This window comes from Camelina sativa, chromosome 17 (genome assembly GCF_000633955.1).
Source record: "Camelina sativa cultivar DH55 chromosome 17, Cs, whole genome shotgun sequence".
In the NCBI taxonomy this organism is placed as follows: Eukaryota; Viridiplantae; Streptophyta; class Magnoliopsida; order Brassicales; family Brassicaceae; genus Camelina; species Camelina sativa.
The window spans coordinates 16,601,502-16,620,124 of NC_025701.1; the positions used below are offsets into that span (position 1 = coordinate 16,601,502).

At 35.6% G+C, this 18,623-nt stretch overlaps 1 protein-coding gene across 1 annotated transcript in view; it reads left to right on the forward strand.

The window, feature by feature from the left end:
• The window catches only part of LOC104757424 (UDP-glycosyltransferase 78D1-like), a 21,498-nt gene extending 7,425 nt beyond the window's left edge, over positions 1 to 14,073 (forward strand). Inside the window, exons 2-3 of the mRNA XM_010480167.1 lie at positions 2,981 to 3,351; positions 13,202 to 14,073. Of these exons, the coding sequence (XP_010478469.1) occupies positions 2,981 to 3,351; positions 13,202 to 14,073 (1,243 nt within the window). The remainder of the gene's footprint in view (positions 1 to 2,980; positions 3,352 to 13,201) is intronic.

Genomic DNA, 18,623 nt, shown 5'->3' on the forward strand with positions numbered 1-18,623 from the left:
ATTTAGGACAGTAGGTGTAGCAACTGTTTCAGCGGAAGTAGGCTCAACATGAGCTTGTGAAGTAGGCAAACCACCCGACTCACGTTCTTCGGACCGATCAGAAGACGATGCGGGACTCCCCCTGTCCTCATGCGTGGGTTCTAAATGAACCAGCCAGTCATCATCAATCGTCGCACTGGGAGAGGAAACAGGCTGGTCGTGCAAAGTAGACTTGGTGAGAAATGGAAATTCATTCTCTTGGAAAATAACATCACGAGAGACGGAAAACTTTGCAGTCTCAAGATCGTACACCTTCCACCCTTTCTTCCCGAAGGGGTAACCCACAAAAATGCAATGACGACTTCTTTCTCCAAATTTGTCTTTATCTCGAGAACGTTTATGAGTATAACAGGAAGACCCAAACACCTTAATATGATCATAAACGGGTTTCTTCCCATGAAGGAGTTCATACGGAGTGCGATCTTGAAGAACCTTTGTTGGCGTCCTATTTATTAAGTATGTAGCCGTCAAAACTGCTTCTCCCCAAAACGACACCGGAAGACCAGCCTGAAACAAAAGTGACCGAGCAACATTCAAGATGTGCTGATGTTTCCTTTCAACGCGACCATTTTGTTGTGGGGTATCTACACACGATGTTTGATGAATAATTCCTTTGCTTTGGAAAAACGATGCAAGACACATGAACTCTGTTCCGTTATCACTCCGAACCATCCGAACCGGCTTATCAAACTGTCGTTCGGTATAAGCACAAAAATTCTGTAAAACTTGATGAACTTCAGATTTCTCTAATAGAAGGTGTGTCCACACCGCTCTAGAAAAATCGTCTACAATAGTCAAAAAAATAAACAGCTCCAGACGAAGCAGAAACACGATAAGGACCCCAAACGTCGACATGAATAAGTGAAAAACAATCCATTGCTTTATTTGAACTATCATAAAAAATTTCTCTTGTTTGCTTAGCCCTACAACACACGTCACATGGACTAGGACTAGCTGAGTTTGAAACATCAAAACCAATAGGTAAAGTAGAAAGAACTGAAAAAGCAGGATGTCCAAGCCGACGATGCCACAAAGTTGAGTCGCACTGCACTCCAACCTTATTAACCCGCACAGCTGCAACATCTTGAAGAAGATAAACCCCATCACGTTCTACCCCGGCTCCAATCAGAGTCTTCGAGAAACGGTCCTGCACAACACATAACGTATCAGTAAACAGTGCCACACCACCAGTTTGCTTAAGCAGCTTTGAAACAGAGATAAGAGAACAATTTAGATCTGGCTCATATAAAACATTGGCGAGAGTAAGATGATCTGAAACACGAAACTCTCCCATGTTTTCAGATACAGTTTTACTTCCATCTGCAAATCCCACAGAGCAAGATGGTATGGATGTCACGTTGACTAACAACTTAAGATTTCCGGTCATATGATGAGAAGCTCCAGTATCTAAAATCAAATCCTCATGAATCTTACCAGAAAAATATCTTACCAGAAAGCTTATCTATGTGATTACTTGTTTTCTCTGAAGCCATCTTACTGATTGCTTGCCATTGTTCAGGTGTGAAATTAGGGAAGGATGAGGCGTGGGGACTTGTAGCATGAGCAACTGTTGCATAACCACGACCACGTCTACCAAAAACAGAGTTACCACGTCCAGCTCCCCCTGAAATCGAACCACGACCACCACGGCCTGATGAACGTCCACCCTTGTTGCGCTCAGACCACCATTCAGGGTAACCAACAAGTTCCCAACAAAATTCTTTCTCATGCCCTGACCTTCCACAGTGGGAACAGAGCAAGGAACGCTCTTTGTTCCTGTTGTTTCCTGGAGAAAAATTTGAAGGAGCAGAGGGTGTTGCAAAACCTGAAGTTTCCACGGATTCATTCACAAGCGACGCAGAGGTCGAATCAGGCTGAAGTGAGTCTCGCCTAGCAACGAATCCTACTGCATCGTACTGCTGTTCCTTCTTCTTAGCCACTTGACGTTGTTCCTCACGAACAGCCTTAGCATAGGCTTGTACCAAATTGGGTAAGGGATCAGCATCAACGATTTGGCAAATAACGTTGCCAAATCGAGATTCATCTAGTCCCATTGCAAACTGATGAACTTTCTCCTCCTCGCGGTCTGTCGCGATCTTGGCTGCTGCTCCACACGTACACACCGGAAGTTGGCGATACCTCTAAAGCTCGTCCCACAAATTCACCAGGCGACCGTAATAATCCATGACGGACTGCCCATCTTGCTTACACGACGCAAGCTGACACACAAGTTGATGAATTCGAACCTTGTTTCCAACAGAGAAACGGTTCTTCAAGTTTTCCCACAATTCTGTAGCATCATCGATAAAAGACACCGTGGAACGAACACGAGGAGAGATTGAGGTGCGCAACCAACCGATAATCATCGAGTTCACACTAGTCCAAGACTCCAACTCCGAACCAACTGCTGTAGGTTTCTTAATGGATCCATCAATAAACCCAGTTTTTCTCTTAGCACGAAGAGCATTAAACATCTCGGTGGCCCACTCCGAGTAATTATCTCCACTCAACACAACGGAGGAGATCATGGAACCGGGGTTATCAGACGAAGACAATGCATAAGGCGAGACCGTGTTAGAGTCTGAAACCTTAGTCATGATAGCTTTTTCTTCACCCATCAAAAATATTGATCAACCGATCAAAGAGACAAACGGAGAAAAGAAACAAAACGAACGGAGAACAAGAAGAGAGAAAACAGAGAGACAAGAAACAAAACAGAGAGACAAAAGATCTTTCAAGCTTTTTGCTCTGATACCATGTTAAAACTAGAATCGGCCAAAGAATAGAATGTTTGTGTTGTTCATCTACAACCTTTACATCATGTATTTATACAAAGAGAACTAGAATATCTAAACTTGGGGACCAAGATATACTAATATGTAAATCTTCCTTAACCTTATCTAGAGAATATTAGACAATATACAATATACATATCCCAATATCCCTCCACCATCTTTTCTTTCATTAATACCGCAAGATCAAACACGTCATTGTTCTCCTCTGATCATCCGGAGAACATCAGGGTCCACGACGTCGATGATGGTGTTTCGGAGGGCGCCACCGGGAGTCAACGGGAGATGCTCGAGATGTTTCTCGAAGCGGCCCCACAGACTTTCCATAGAGAAATTGTGGCGGCAGAGACGGAAGTTGGTAAGAAAGTGACATGCATGCTAACAGATGCCTTCTTCTGGTTCGTAGCGGATATGGCTGTTGAGATGAAGGCGAGTTTGGTTGCGTTCTGGGCTGGCGGAGCGAACTCGCTTTGTGCTCATCTCTACATTGACCTCATCAGAGAAACCATTGGTGTCAAAGGTAAATATGGTGAGGAAATGTTTACTTTGTTAGATCATGTGCATTGGTTGGTGAGTGTCTCACCCAAGTCATAAATTTCTTTTATGAAAACGTATGCATTGGTGAGAGATCCATTTAATAAAACACAATTTTCAACCAAAGACACTTGGAATCAGATTCGAACGTCGTCTGCAGATGTAGCTTGACACTCAAGCGTTTGGTTCACTCACTCAACGCCGCGGTTCGCCTTCTGCACATGGCTGGCCATCCGAAACAGACTTTCTACTGGAGATAAACTGATCCAATGGAGGAGGGGTCTGCAAGGAATCTGTATTCTCTGCAACAATGCCACTGAAACGAGAGACCATCTGTTCTATGACTGCAGCTTTAGCTCAGAGATATGGAAGGCTTCCGCTCAGAACATGTATAAGGCCAAGTTCTCTACTGTTTGGCACTCGATCCTCTCTTCTGCCTGCGATAAATGGGATACTAGGGTTCAAGGTTTCTTAGCTCGCTCAGTTCTGCAAACGACAGTCTCCTGCCTCTGGCAAGAGCGTAATGGCCGGGCTCATGGTGAGACACACCACCCTGTTTCTTACCTCATCCAGCTGATTGATAGACACATGCGCGACCAACTGCTAGCCATTGGGCTTACGGGAGATAGGCGCTATGATGACGGGTTACAAGCATGGTTTAGCACAAGAGTTTAAACTTAAAGTTCTTTCGTTCTTTCTTTCAATGTTTCTGTTCAAAAAATTTTCAACTATACGCTGCACTTGATGTAACAAAGCTATTTTTCTTTTGAATATAATTTAACATTAAATTCAAAACAAAAAGAGATCCATTTAATATATTATCAATAGAATATTGTTATTTTTAGTGTATACTAGGTTTTGAACAGACGCTACACGTGAGTTTATTTAATATATTTTGATGAAAATTATATATGATTAATGACTTTTGATGAAATATTATGTTATGAAAATTTAAATTAGTATTAAGGAAAAAACAATTTCAGATACACAATTTTAAAAAATATAAAAATCAGTTATGTTATAAACTTAAATTTACTGAAAAAACCATAAATTTAACCCGACGTCCAAGTGAAGCGGATCAAGCTGGTGACCTCACATATCCTAAACCATTTTTTTGACCAATAGAAAAATGAAATAATTTTGTAATCATAAATTTATCTCGTTTTCATATTTAAATGATCGTTACCACCTATGTTTTCATGTTTTTTATTCAATATTTTCTTATTCTTCATATTCTTTCTTGTCATTTTCATTGTGAAATTTTATGGTAATTGTCATCGTTACTTTTACCGTCTGGTTCTTCGTTATACTCTTCTTCTTCTTCTTCCTCGTCAACTTCTTCACATTCTTCAACTGAAAAAACCTTTTTTTAGACTACCACACAATTTGTTAACCAATCAAACTCCAAGACCAAAATCATTTCTTTTCTCAGAAAATTTGTGCAATTCATGAAGACCAGCATAGTCAACACATGCACCTGATTATTGATAATTTCATCCATATACTTATTCGGTTTTAGATCCACACATATTGAATTTTCTCAAACCAAAATCCTTACTTGCAGAAAAGTAATATGAACACATGTATAGTTAAAACAATATTTGTGCTTTTCGTCGATCCTTCTTTTTTAAACTCAAATAACATCAAATCAAGGTCTTGCGACGTCAATTATATTTTCTTAGACTTAAAAGTAAAACTTTTACTGCAAGAATATCAAATCATCTGTAAAGTCATACACAAATAATATGTTTTACAGCTCATAAGAGATATAAAGCACAAACGAAAATAAATAAGATATTTTCAAGATATTAAAACCTGATAAAACTAAAATAAATCAAATAAAACTTTTAAATTTGGAAACCTGATAAATCAAGCTTAGAAGGAAACTTGATTTATAATATAAATAAAACCTGATAAAACTTTTAAAATTTTTCTAACTATAAATTAGAAATTGTACATGTCTCTTTGAAAACCTCACAAAAGCTGAGAACCATTATAATAAAAGTAATCTATATTACGACTATTTTGAGAATAGTTGTGATTTCGTCGTTAAATTATGCGACTCTGTGGCTACTATCGGACGACTATTTGACGACTATGTTACGATGACTTTAAGCCAGATTTAATGACTGGTTTGACGACTATAGTGATTAAAACCATAATTGTTTTGTTTTGTTTTATAATTCGAATTTCTAATCAAAGAGAAACCTAAAATTCACATTTTTAATAACCAAAAGTTCACCACAATAGTAATATGTTCACCACATTAGCAATTACAAAAAAAGAACCAAAATGATCAATCAAAAACTATGATTGACACATCATCCCAAAGTGACAAGTTCATAATCATCAAAAGAGAACCAAAATGATCAATCAAAAACTATGATTGATCATCATCCCAAAGTGACTGACAAGTTCATGAGAGTTAAGGAATAGAGATAAGTAACTTAAGAAGTAACATAAGAAGGAGATGTTCTTTGTGTTGGAGAGGCGGTGGATGCATCACTTGATTCAGACACAAGGAATTCCACAAAGGTCGGATCAGTTTTGCGCAAGTACTTTTCCAAGTGCCCTATTTTCTTCTGTTGCTTAGCCACAACTTTGGAATGTTCTGCTTCACGAGCAGCAATCTCAGCATCACGTTTTGCATTATAGGCAACTTGTTCTTCAATTATACGAAGAGCTTCTTTCATTTGCTCTTGCAATGCTGCAAACGACGACTGTCCTTGTTGATAGCTCTTGCCATTGAGAAGATCCTGAAGATGATCCTTGAGGCTTCCAAGTCCAAAAAGATTACCTCGTGAATTCTTCTCAGTGGACTTAGAAAATAAAAACTGAAACTGTTAGTTCTGAAAATGAAAGTTTTGAAGAATCTTTAAATATAGATTGTGAAAATGGTACTTTACCTGAAGAAAGATGGCCGTATAATCTTCTGCTGTGAGCTTCTGAGCTCGTGAAGGATCTGACTCGATCTTAGATATCTTAGCTTGTAAGTGTTTTTCATAAGTTGAGAAGATCTTCTCGGCTTTTCGATCAACATACGTACCATCTGGCCTTGTATGTGTCTCTTTGAAAACCTCACCAAGACTCACCGGTCTCCCAAGTTTCTCTTCCTGGAATGTTACAAAACAAAACAAAAGGTTAAGGCATAAGTTAAAGCTACAAAAAAAAGGTTAAAACATAAGTTAAAGTTACTCACCAAGCCTTGTTCGACTTGTTGATACGATGTTGGCCCAGATAAGTGTGAGTGTGGACCGAGACCATTACGGTCTGACATACGAGCATTGGAAATTGGAATAGATTCGACTCATTTCCTGTGCTTCTTCATTATCCCACTGCGCAACCATTATTTTCCAGAGAGTACCCCCAATCCATTTAGGTTGCACTCGACTAGTCCTAGCGTCGCTTAGCATGTTTTTCATCCGGCGTTGACATATCTAATAGAAAAAAAGTTGCACTGTCCCTGTTATCAATGGATCCCAAGTGTGTGTTTTTTAGGAAAAAGAAAATATAATTAAGTTAGTGAAAACAACAATTAAAACCTATCTATGAATGATATATGACAAAAAACTATACCGCAAACTCAAGAAAGTATCTTTCTCGTCTCTCCGGAGGCGCACATGACCAATTATAGTATGGACCATCAAATTTGTTTGTAAAAACCGTAGTAATCTTCTGCACCAGTTGTGATTTGACATCACGAGTAAACCTCATTACATAAGAATCAAGTTAGAATCAAGCATAAGCATAAACCATACCAAAGTCATTTAAAATCAAATAAAAAAACACATGTACTCTTCTAGTTACTACTAACTGATGAGAGACTTGGGAATGACAAAACAATAGTCAATAGTGATGTTTGTCTTCAACCCAGTTGTGTGTCATCTAAAAGCAACAAATTCATCGACTCTAATCTAGAAGAAAACATATGAAAACATGTACTCTTCTAGTTAGTAAGTATAAAAGAAAAAAACATTTTTTTGGTTTTAAATTTAAACGTGTTTACATACCAAGTAGTGTTAGGCTTCGGTTCCGGAGAGACGGTGGTAAAAGTATGACGGCCCGGCACCATAAGTATGGCGTTAAGAGCCCTCAACGTGTCCTCCTGGAGTTCCGGCAACACTGGATCTGACTCGTCGAAGTTGTTACCTTGAGAAGAAGGATGACTTTGAGCGTGAGAGTTCTGAACTGGAGATCTCGCAGAATCATGCAAAGGATTCGATTGAACCGGAGGGTTGTTCTGAACTTCTGGTAATAACCGAGTTGGTTGGTCTTCAACGCTTTGAATCAAGGAGTTCTGAAATAGGATATGTGGTGGTGGATAATTTCTGACCTGCGGTGCGGCTGACATTGATAGTTGGGGGGGAAACATGGACTTGTTCTTGAGGCGTCTGAGGCGTAGGATTTTGAGCCGCCGGCGTGAAGTTGTATTGAGGCGGTAGAGGGTTGACTTTCCTCACCTTGGACGGAAGGTTAGAGCCACCGGGTCTGAGAGAAGCGTTGGGGACAACATTCCTCTTTCGCCCAGGCTTCTTAACAGGAGGCATCGTAAGTATCGGAGATTGAGATTGTTTAGGTGAAGAGGAAGACGAAGAAAAGACAGATCGGAGATTGAGAGATTAGGGTTGATTGAGAGAGATTGAAAGAATCGGCGAAGAAGAAGAATGGTGAGAAATGAGAGATTAGGGTTGTAAAATTAGGGTTAGGTCGATTGTTATGGGCTGGACCGCGTAAATGGATTTCCGGGTCTAATTAACCCAAAATGTTTTAACTTAGTCGCTTATTAGTCGCGGATGAGTTGGTGTGTAATTTTATTTTAAAAAGTTGGGCTTGTTTTGGAGTCCAAAATCTGGTCCAACATGTAATAACCATGTTTATACCCAATATTTTAGAGTTAGTCACTTGTTTATCGCCAATCAGTAGCCAAAATTAATTTTATAAAAACATATAATTTAATTTAGTTTACATATTATTTAAAGCATACTACTTATATATACACTACATAATATATTGATCACTTAAAATTTACAAAACATTACTTACATATATACTTAATATAATAAAATTTACATTTTCTATTTTTATATCAAAAGTACATTTATGACTTAGCATAAATGAAGATACTAATTTTAAAAATTCAGACCTACTGATTCATATACTTTTTCTTGAGCTTCACCTTCGTAGGTATTTTTTCACTTTGCAACCAATTCACATCTGCAGTAATAGAAAACAATAGATCAAGTCTAAACAATTAATAAGACATGGTGCACCTAAAATTATATAACAATAAGTATAGATATGGTAAAGCAAGCATAAAAAATTGACATTAAGGGTTAATTTTGTCTGTCCCTTTGAAAATGAGAATAATATGAGAATGCCACAACATGATTCTTGTATTTAAAGTTTATATATGAAGAATGCCACATTAGTCGCTACGTAGTCGCCAAATTAGCTACTTTGATGCAACTAAATTAAGTTCTTCCCATTTAGTCGTATAACGGCCATTAATCAACAACTACAGTACCGACTATTGTATTTGGTCGGCAAATAACGTCTGAGTTATCTGCCGACTAAATTTACGCAGTTGTAACTTGGTAGCTACTTCGTCTGCAAGTAGTCGGTAAATTAAGCGACTATGTATTTAGTCGCCAATCGTAGTCGTATATACTCTGTTTTCTTGTAGTGTATAGCTTCAACTTTTTATTAGTATAGATATAATATTTTAAAATTTCTATGGAGGTTAAGTAATTGTAATATTTTAAAACATTCTATGAAGTTCAAATATTTTTAATATTTGAACCTTTTAAAATTTTCAATATTTCTAATATTTTAAACTTTTAAAATTTATTAATTATAATTCTCTTAAAACCTTTTAAAAGCTAAAAAAGTTTAAAATTTATAAATTATAATATTTTGAAACTTTTTAAAGGTTAGACTTTTAGAAGTTTCAATATTTATAATATTTTAAACTTTTAAAAGGTTTTAAAATATAACAATTGAACCTTTTAAAAAGTTTCAATATTCATAATATTTTAAACTATTAAAATTATTATATTAACTATTAAAATTTTAAAATTATAATATTTAAAATCTTTTAAAAGCTAAGAACTTTTAAAAGTTTCAATATTTATAATATTTAAAGTTTTTAAAGTTTTAAATATTATAATATTTTTTTGAAACTTTTTAAAGTTTTAATTTGATCAAATAGAAAACTGGATCATACTGAATAAAACTTTTAAACTTGGACGCCTGATAAATCTAGCTTTCCTGCTCATTCGTTGTTGGAAGCATATTAATCTTATTTATACTGGTTCTGAACCATTGTCTAAAAAATTTCTAGCTGATGTGGGACATTGTACATAGTTCTTTTATTTCCATAAATTTAAAATTCTAGAAATTTAGAAAATGTAGATAAATAACATGTCAAATCCTGATAGGTTGTTTAAAATAATTTTTAATATAAAAAATTCTGGAAATTTAGAAAATGTTAATGAGTGACATCATATCGAATGAATTTAAAATGTACCAACACTAGGGCCTTGAATGGCAATAGGTTTTTCATTGGTTTTTTGTTTTTAGATTTTGGTTTTTGAATTTTGGTTTTAAAACTTTTGGTTTTTGGTTTTTTCTGTATATTTAAAAATTAATAAACCAAAAAGTCAAAAAAAAAAAAACTTACGACTGAAAATAATGGTTTTTCACAAAATCTCAAAATTATGGCTTTTAGTTTCTCTTTGAAATTTGGAAAAACCACTTAAAAACTAGGTTCCCTAATTTTTAGGGAATTCAATTTTTTAACATCTTGAATGGTGAAAAAATAGATTTTCAAAAAATCAAAGACCAAAATCCACCTAAAAACTAGTTATCATTCAAGGCCTAGGACTCCTATGCACAGTAGAAAAAAAAAGAGAAATACCCTAGAATAGCACTCTTTTAGGTTTTTCTTCCAAATCTAGTACATATACTCAACTTTTCCAAATGTAGCATTTGTGATATTGAGTATTAACTTATTAACTTAAAAACTAAAATTCATTATTTTAAAAGTCCTGTTCACGATTTTAAAATTTTCCGACGAACCTTTTTTTGAGTCCTCCGATCTGAGATCTCAATTTCTAAGTTCATCCTCATCAATTTCTAAGAGACGCGCCAGAACGATTCGTTTGTTAAATTCACCGTACTCCACCGCTTTAGCCGCTACAACCTCCGCCGTTGCAAGAATAACCTGACATGTACTCCGGATTCACGACGAGACTCTCCTCCTAATCGAATCATACAAAGAGAGATGGTATGAAATTAATCGTGGTCCTCTCAAATCAACCCACTGGGAAGAGACCACCATCGCCGCCTCAGCTCGTTCCAGCGTTGGAGACAACGAAGCTTAGAGGCGGAGGAAATGAGCGAGAGCCATAGCAGCGGAGATGGTGGTGAGAGCCGGAGGAAATGAGCGACGATGGTGAGAAAACGATGGAGATGGAGATGGCGGTGAGAGGCAAAGGAACAACGATGGAGATGGTGGTGAGAGGTGGAGGAAATGAGCAAGAGCCGTATAGCAGCGGAGATTAGAGCTTTTGCTGAGAGAGTTATGGTAATGGAGAAGAAGATGATGAAATATGCGATGGAGACAATGAAGCTTTGTAAATAGATAGAGTTAAGAAAGATTGATTTGATTAAAACTTCTCAAGCTCAACTTCTTCAGTATCTCAACTCTTCCTTTGATTTTTCTTTCTAACTAGAACAGATTATTAATTAAGCCTATAAAACAAAAGATGATGCTAGAGTTGTTGTTGTTGCAGACAAAAAAAGTGTTATGGGACGCAATATGAACTTTTTTTAACCATAAGAGATGGAGATTAGAAGGATTGATTTGATTAAGACTACTCAAGCTTATGTTCTTTCGTTTCTCAACTCTTTCTGCATCTAATGGTTACAATTTTTCACAGAACATACAACTTGCAAACCCAAAGTTGCCCATGTAAATGTTGGTTTCATATATTTAGGAAGACTTTCATAAAATTGAAGATCGTCTTCCTAAACATTATGAAATCTTTCCTAAACTTAGAAAAACATGTTTAAAATCTTATTTATCTTTTTTCTTAATGTATCACAAATTACTCCATTAATAAGGGTAATGTATCAAAGATCCACCAATGGCCTAACTTTATGAAGGCATTCCAAAATTTCAATAAGTTCTTCCTAAATTATTAGTAAGGGGTAATCTTTTTCATGAAGGTTTTCCTGAAACTCGAGAAATCTTTCCTAAATATATGGAAATCCTTCTTAATATTCAATGAATCCTTCATGAATTTAAATAAATGTTCTTATAATCTCTTTTTTATGTTTTGCCTCAAATCTATCACAACTTACTCCATTAATGAGGGTAATAATCTATCAAAAGATTACCTCGGTCTAATACAATACTCAATGGTCATGCTTTTAAATCTTTCTAGGGGTTGTATGCTCTGTTTTTTTTTTTTTTATAAAGGACTTCAAGAAATCCTTCTTAAATTTTTTGGCATCCTTCCTGAATGTTTGATTTAGGGAGGTCGCCACAATATTACGAAGTTCTTCCTAAATTTTCAAATCAAGCATGTAATTCCTCCAATTAAGCCAATAAAAATGACACAACGATTCATCATTCTAAGAGTAGAGCTTATTTGACTATAACTCTATTACTGGATGATGGCCATCAATGCTGAAGTTTGCGGATCTTTGTGCCATTCCCTAAAAGCTTCATTGAACTTTTGTTTTTTCTTCTTTCTTAAGTAGACCCTAGTATATAACAATCAACTAGAACAAGAGTTAAAAAGAAGTAAAATGAATTTTTTATTACACCTATATGCCACCCATCACACCACATCACATCTAAACTTACTTGAAAAGAGTATAAATCAATTTCTCTGAGATCGTAGTCAAAAATCATCTCACTTTCTCGACTTTCCCATATGATTTCAGTTTTTTTCCTTGATCTCTTCAATGGACTAAACACACAAATGCAACCAATCTACAAAGAACCCAGAGATATGATATCTAACTATCAAGAGCACAAAAGACAGTGAAAAATATTAATCTAAAATAAAATTCAATCATCTAATTTACAAAACAAATTCACACACATAATTCTCTTAATTATCCAACATAAACAACACTATTTCATCTACCTATTTGATTCCATAGACCTAAGAAAACGCATGGCCAGGTGAGGCAGACATTGAATGAGTCATCGATGAGAATTTGGCGAGAAGTTTCATCTCGAGACACGCCTTTCTTCATCAAAACAGAGAAAGAGGATTCCTTGAATCCTCCCATCTTCATTCAACGTGCTATGTCCATGTGTCACAAGAACCACTCGCTTCATCGTCATGACGATGCCTAGGTCTTGTAATCTCGATGATGATGGGATCAAGAGGCGTGACAAATCGGATTTGCCCGGACAAGTTTGGCTCATTCCCTTTTCAAACCGCTTCATCTTTTTCCGATTAGAGCTAATCGCCGGTAAAAATGAGATCTCAAAAGTTTCATATCGGAAAATGAGATCCAGTTTATGTAGAGATAACGAAGAGCCATCGAGAAAGATGGAAACTTTTATTATTTATTTTAATTGATAATTTCAGTGTTTTTAATATTAAATTAGAAGATGTGTGCTAAATCTGGAAAATATGAGATTGTGTGCTAGATTTCGAAGAAAAACCTAATTTGGTGCTATTTTTGAGAATCTTCCAAAAAAAAAAACTTAGCATTTTAGGGTTTTAATGATTCAACAATGTAGCTACTGCACTCGTGAATATTATATGTATTTATGGTTATTAATTTGTTTATTTCCTTATTTACGTAAGTAGATGTGCGTATGGAAGAGACATTAGGGTTTATACCAGGAATGGAGAATTACAAAGTTAAAGATATACCAGAGGAAGTTGCATTTGGAGATTTGGACTCTGTTTTCCCAAAGGCTTTACACCAAATGAGTCTTGCTTTACCTCGTGCCTCTGCGGTTTTCATCAGTTCCTTTGAAGCATTAGAACCTACGTTGATCCATAACCTAAGATCGAAACTTAAACGTTTCTTGAACATCCCCCCTCCCACGTTATTGTCTTCTACATTGGAGAAAGTGACACCGGTGCGCGATCCTCATGGCTGCTTTGCTTGGATGGGGAAGAGATCACCTGCCTCTGTAGCGTACATTAGCTTCGGCACCGTCATGGAACCGCCTCCCGTAGAGCTTGTGGCGATAGCGCAAGGGTTGGAATCGAGCAAAGTGCCGTTTGTTTGGTCGCTTAAGGAGAAGAACATGGTTCATCTACCAAAAGGGTTTCTGGACCGGACAAGAGAGCAAGGGATAGTGGTTCCATGGGCTCCCCAAGTGGAACTGCTGAAACACGAGGCAACGGGTGTGAATGTGACACATTGTGGATGGAACTCGGTATTGGAGAGTGTGTCGGCAGGTGTGCCGATAATCGGCAGACCAATTTTGGCGGATAATAGACTCAACGGAAGAGCAGTGGAGGTTGTGTGGAAAGTTGGAATGATGGTGAATAATGGAGTCTTCACCAAAGAAGGGTTTGAGAACTGTTTGCATCAAGTTTTGGTTCATGATGATGGTAAGACGATGAAGGCAAATGCCAAGAAGCTTAAAGAAAAACTCCAAGAAGATGTCTCTACGAAAGGATTTGAGAATTTCAATGTATTGTTGGACGAAATTGTGAAAGTTTAGGTTGTTTACAAAATAATGGAATAATCTTATTATATAAAGTTTGATGTCAAAGTTAGTCATTAACAAGATCTTAACATTTGTCAATTGTATCATTCAGATATTACCACATGTCAATTTCTAAATTTTTAAAAAATTTTAAAAATAAAAATGTAAAAATTCAAAACCTACCATAAAAATATTTTATATAAAAGTAAAATAGATAAAATAAAATCTAATTTTATCTAAAATCTAATTATAAGATAAATTATATATAAATATATCATAAAATATGAAATTAAAATATTGTTTACTTATTTTAATTTTAAGTTGCTAATTTTACGAGAAAAAATATTACTTTTTATATAAGATTAAAAAAAATGATTGTGAAAATCATACAAAATTAGTTACTGTTTCTAAAAAAAATGTAAATACTCACCTTTACATAAAGAAAAGATTGTTGAAGTAAAAAAAAAAAAAATAGATAGTCTCATATTTTTTTCACCAGTCAAATAATTTATTCAGAAAGACTGCTATTATAATATATAATATAGGAGTATGTAAGATTAACATATGTGATTTTGTAACTATAAAAATATTAAAATGAAGAGACATATAATAAGTTATTTAATGTGTTCATAAAGACAATTTGTTGGTAGTAGTAAAGAATAAAGAATATATTTTACCAGTAAAATATATTTGTGTGTACAAATACACTTTTAGTGGTAATGTAGACAGTAGATTTGTAAATAGATATACATTAGTGTATAAACAACTAGTTTCTATAACTAAAAGTTTATCTCTTTACTTTTATACATTGTTTTTACTTCCAAAAAGAATTAAATATATATTCTTTGTTAATGTGAAATATATATATATATATATATATATATATTCTTTGTTAAATTTAATTTAATTTAATTAACTTTGAACTCATCTATACCTATTTTCTTTAACTAAAAGTGTATCTATTATTTTTTCAACCAAACAATAAATTAAAAGAAATTCCTCGGTTAGTTGTCCAAGCCAGAGGGAAGAGGTTTACAAAAGAAACTTCAGAGATAAGAGTATGCGAAGCACAAGCAAGACAAGCCGCCTTTGAATTTGACGCATGCAGGAACCAAGAGATGGAGAATAGTAGGAAAGACTCCAGCGAGTTAAACTCATCGAGCAAGTTGGAGAAGGATGGCCAATATTCAGGGGACTGCACCATAGTGAGTAACTCAGCACTTATCCGCTCCATGGCTCATAACAACCCTTCTAACTCTGAATGTAGGGGGGAGGGGCTCCGTCTTAGACACTTGCCCCCAACAACAAGGTTCGCTCCTCACCAACGCAACACCACCAGCCTAATCCTGAATGCACATTGGTTGCTTTCCAAGAACCATCAATCTGATAACAAGGTGAAGAAACCTAGACATCCGAAGACGGAGATAGAGCTGACATGACCGCCGTAAAAGAGAGCGCCTTTTCCCAGACTAACTTATCGCCCAAAGCCTGAGCAATTATATCATTCGTCTCGATCTCTAAATCTTGAAAAACCTTTTTATTTATGGCATTCCAGATTGCCCATAAATTTCATAGTAATTGAAGAAGTCAATCAGGATCACCCTGTTTAGAGACATCCTCCAGAAAACAAAACAAATTTGAGTACACCGATTCATATGAAAATCCCTCTGATGAGAGCGGAGTCGGAATAAATCCCAAACTTCATACGAATGAGGGCATTCAAAAAAAATGTGATTAATAGTCTCAACCATAGAGTCACACCTTTTACACTAAATATCACATTGGACACCTCAGTATATCTATTTGCTTTTATAGATAGTTTATACTTACTAAAAATACTTACTTTATATTCTTTGTTAAATTTAATTTATTTTAAAAACTCTAAACCCGCACATCGGGCGGGTCTTAATCTAGTTATATATATAGTCAAATAAATGTGTGCCTATGTATTCTATTTTGTCAAAGTGTGTTTCTATTTCAAAGGGTTGTTGATTTTCATTGTACGTACGTACTTGATATATACTTACTCTGTTAAGTACCTTTTTAAAAACCCCTATATATTAATAGAGAAGCATTCATTTAAAAAAACTGATTTATCCTGCCTGAGAGCTCAAGACACATTTAGTTATTTACCCTCATTTTGATTTATTATTTACAGTTTTATACCATTGTGTTTTTACCAAAAAAATAAAAATAAGAAAACAAATGTGTTCTTATTAAAAACTTTATCACATAAATTTTTTAATATTAATTAATTTTAAGCTTTATATTTTTTTTGTATATTAGAAAACAATATTTATTGAAATGCATGTGGGTTACTTGCGGATCTCACGAAATCAAGCGGGATAGATGCAAAGACATTAACGACTCAAAATATTTAAATCCATTGTAGGATGGCTTAGCGGACGGGTTTGACCCGGTTAACAATTTAATTTAAATCATTTGGTTCATGAAATTTTAATTTTTTGTGGCTTTTATCTGATTTGATAGTTCAAGATTTTGATAGAAATCTAATCAATCACTAATTCGGTTCACATTCGTTCCAAATCCGCAATCATGTTAATCTAAAATTTATGGTGAACAATTACTATTTTAAACTTTTATAAACTTGATGAATTCAAATTTATATAAGTTTGTATTATAAATATTATAATAAATAAATATATTTATATATGTAATATTTCAAATAAAAATTTCACCCGTGCAATAGTACGAGTTATTACCTAGTAAAATATTAATGTTGAATAGCGATCTATGTTTATTTTAACTTAAGAAAAGACTAAACTCTAATGTCTGAGTTGTGGCATTAGACATGAGAGAATTGGGATTTGATAGTTTGAGGGTTTAAGTTCTTAAGCAAATAAAGAGAGTTATACTTTGTTTTTCTTAAATTCTTGAACCTTGATTCAATATAATAATCGTTTAAAAGATTATCTTATAGTAAAATCTAGAACAAACACCTTTTGTACGCATTGTCTTTTCCTGCAACAACAAGTGAGATCTTGTGACACGTATGGATAATTGGCAACAATTTGTGATTGTGACTGTGATGAAACCGCTGAAACTCAATCTCCATAATTATGGGTATTGGAAGGTTCAGATGACGCAACTGATTATTGATTTTGATGCATGTGGTGCTGTTGAAGACGAATGTACACCCAATGGCTACAAATGACAAGGGAGAATGTTTTACGAACCCAAGGTAGTATTCGATTGCTAAAAAGATGACATAAGCCAAATTCAACTAGAGGGCTCTGTCGGCTATATATGTTTGGGCCTTTGCATATATATGAACCAAACCAACCAATGATGCAAGAGAAGAAATGAAGCTTGGGACAAATTTCATGTATCATTTGAAGGTACGGACAACGTGAAAAGTGCCATAATCGACATGCTAGCATCCGAATTATCTTGGCCATAATTAATTACTAACAAAACTTTAAATCTAATTAAACATTGTTCTCCTTGCCTCCATCAATATTCTTTTTCTTATCAATATTTTTACGCTCTTCTTCACAAACTTTGCTTATTATATCATAGTATTTCAAAAAGAATATTGCTTATTGTATTCTTGTCTCAAGGAAGTTTGTCAATTTTATTTATAAACCGTAACATTGTGAATTCTGATTAGTCTCTGTGACTTGTGATGTGAATACGACGGCTTAGCCAAACCAAACATGCGCATAATAAAGATTGTGATTTGTGACTAAAGTGTGTTTATTCTCTGTTTTGTTTAATAGATATAGAGAACACTAACATAGTAGGACAAGTGATCGGTCGCTCTGTCTAGTGGTGTACTCCCATAAAATGGTTAGTGCTCCCAAGTTTGTACGAAACAATAAAAACTTGTCCACTTCTCATCCTTAAGAGCTTGGACATGACTTACCGGTTCAATCTCTTTGAGAACAGGAGTTAGACCATAACAAGGATTTGGCTTCCGAATGTTGTCCTTGGCTCTAGTCTGCATGCGATGTGTGTTCTGAGGAGGCATTGGTGCCGATGAAGAGCTTGTAGAAGCCAAAACCGAGTGATCAGCCTGTGAAGAAGTAGAGGAGGAGGCAGCAGAGGAGGGAGCAGGGGACGACTCAAGTGTGACAGTACCAACAGGTGAGTAATCTGACGACGGGGCTGCAGGAAGAGTGAGTGACCGATCGAAAGGATGAACTACAGAGGCCGAGAAGGAATTGGAGGTAGGTGGTTCATTAGTGGGAGAGGGAGGAGAGACTGTTTGCAGAGGGTATGGAAAGACTGACTCAACAAACTGAACATGGCGAGAGACATAAATGCACGAAGTAGAGACATCTAAACAAAGATAGGCACTTTGAGTGAGAGAGTATCCTAGAGAGACACAAGGTGTTGATTTTGAACTAAACTTGTTTTGACCATAAGGGCGGATCCATGGGTAACAGAAACAGCCAAAGGTTCTAAGCTTGGTGTAGTTCGGTTCAGTCCTAAAAAGTAAGTGATAAGGAGAATATTGAGCTAGGTTTGGGGTTGTTTGGCGGTTTATAAGATAAACAACAGTGGCAAAATAGTAGGTCCAATATGTGTTTGGTATGGAGGCA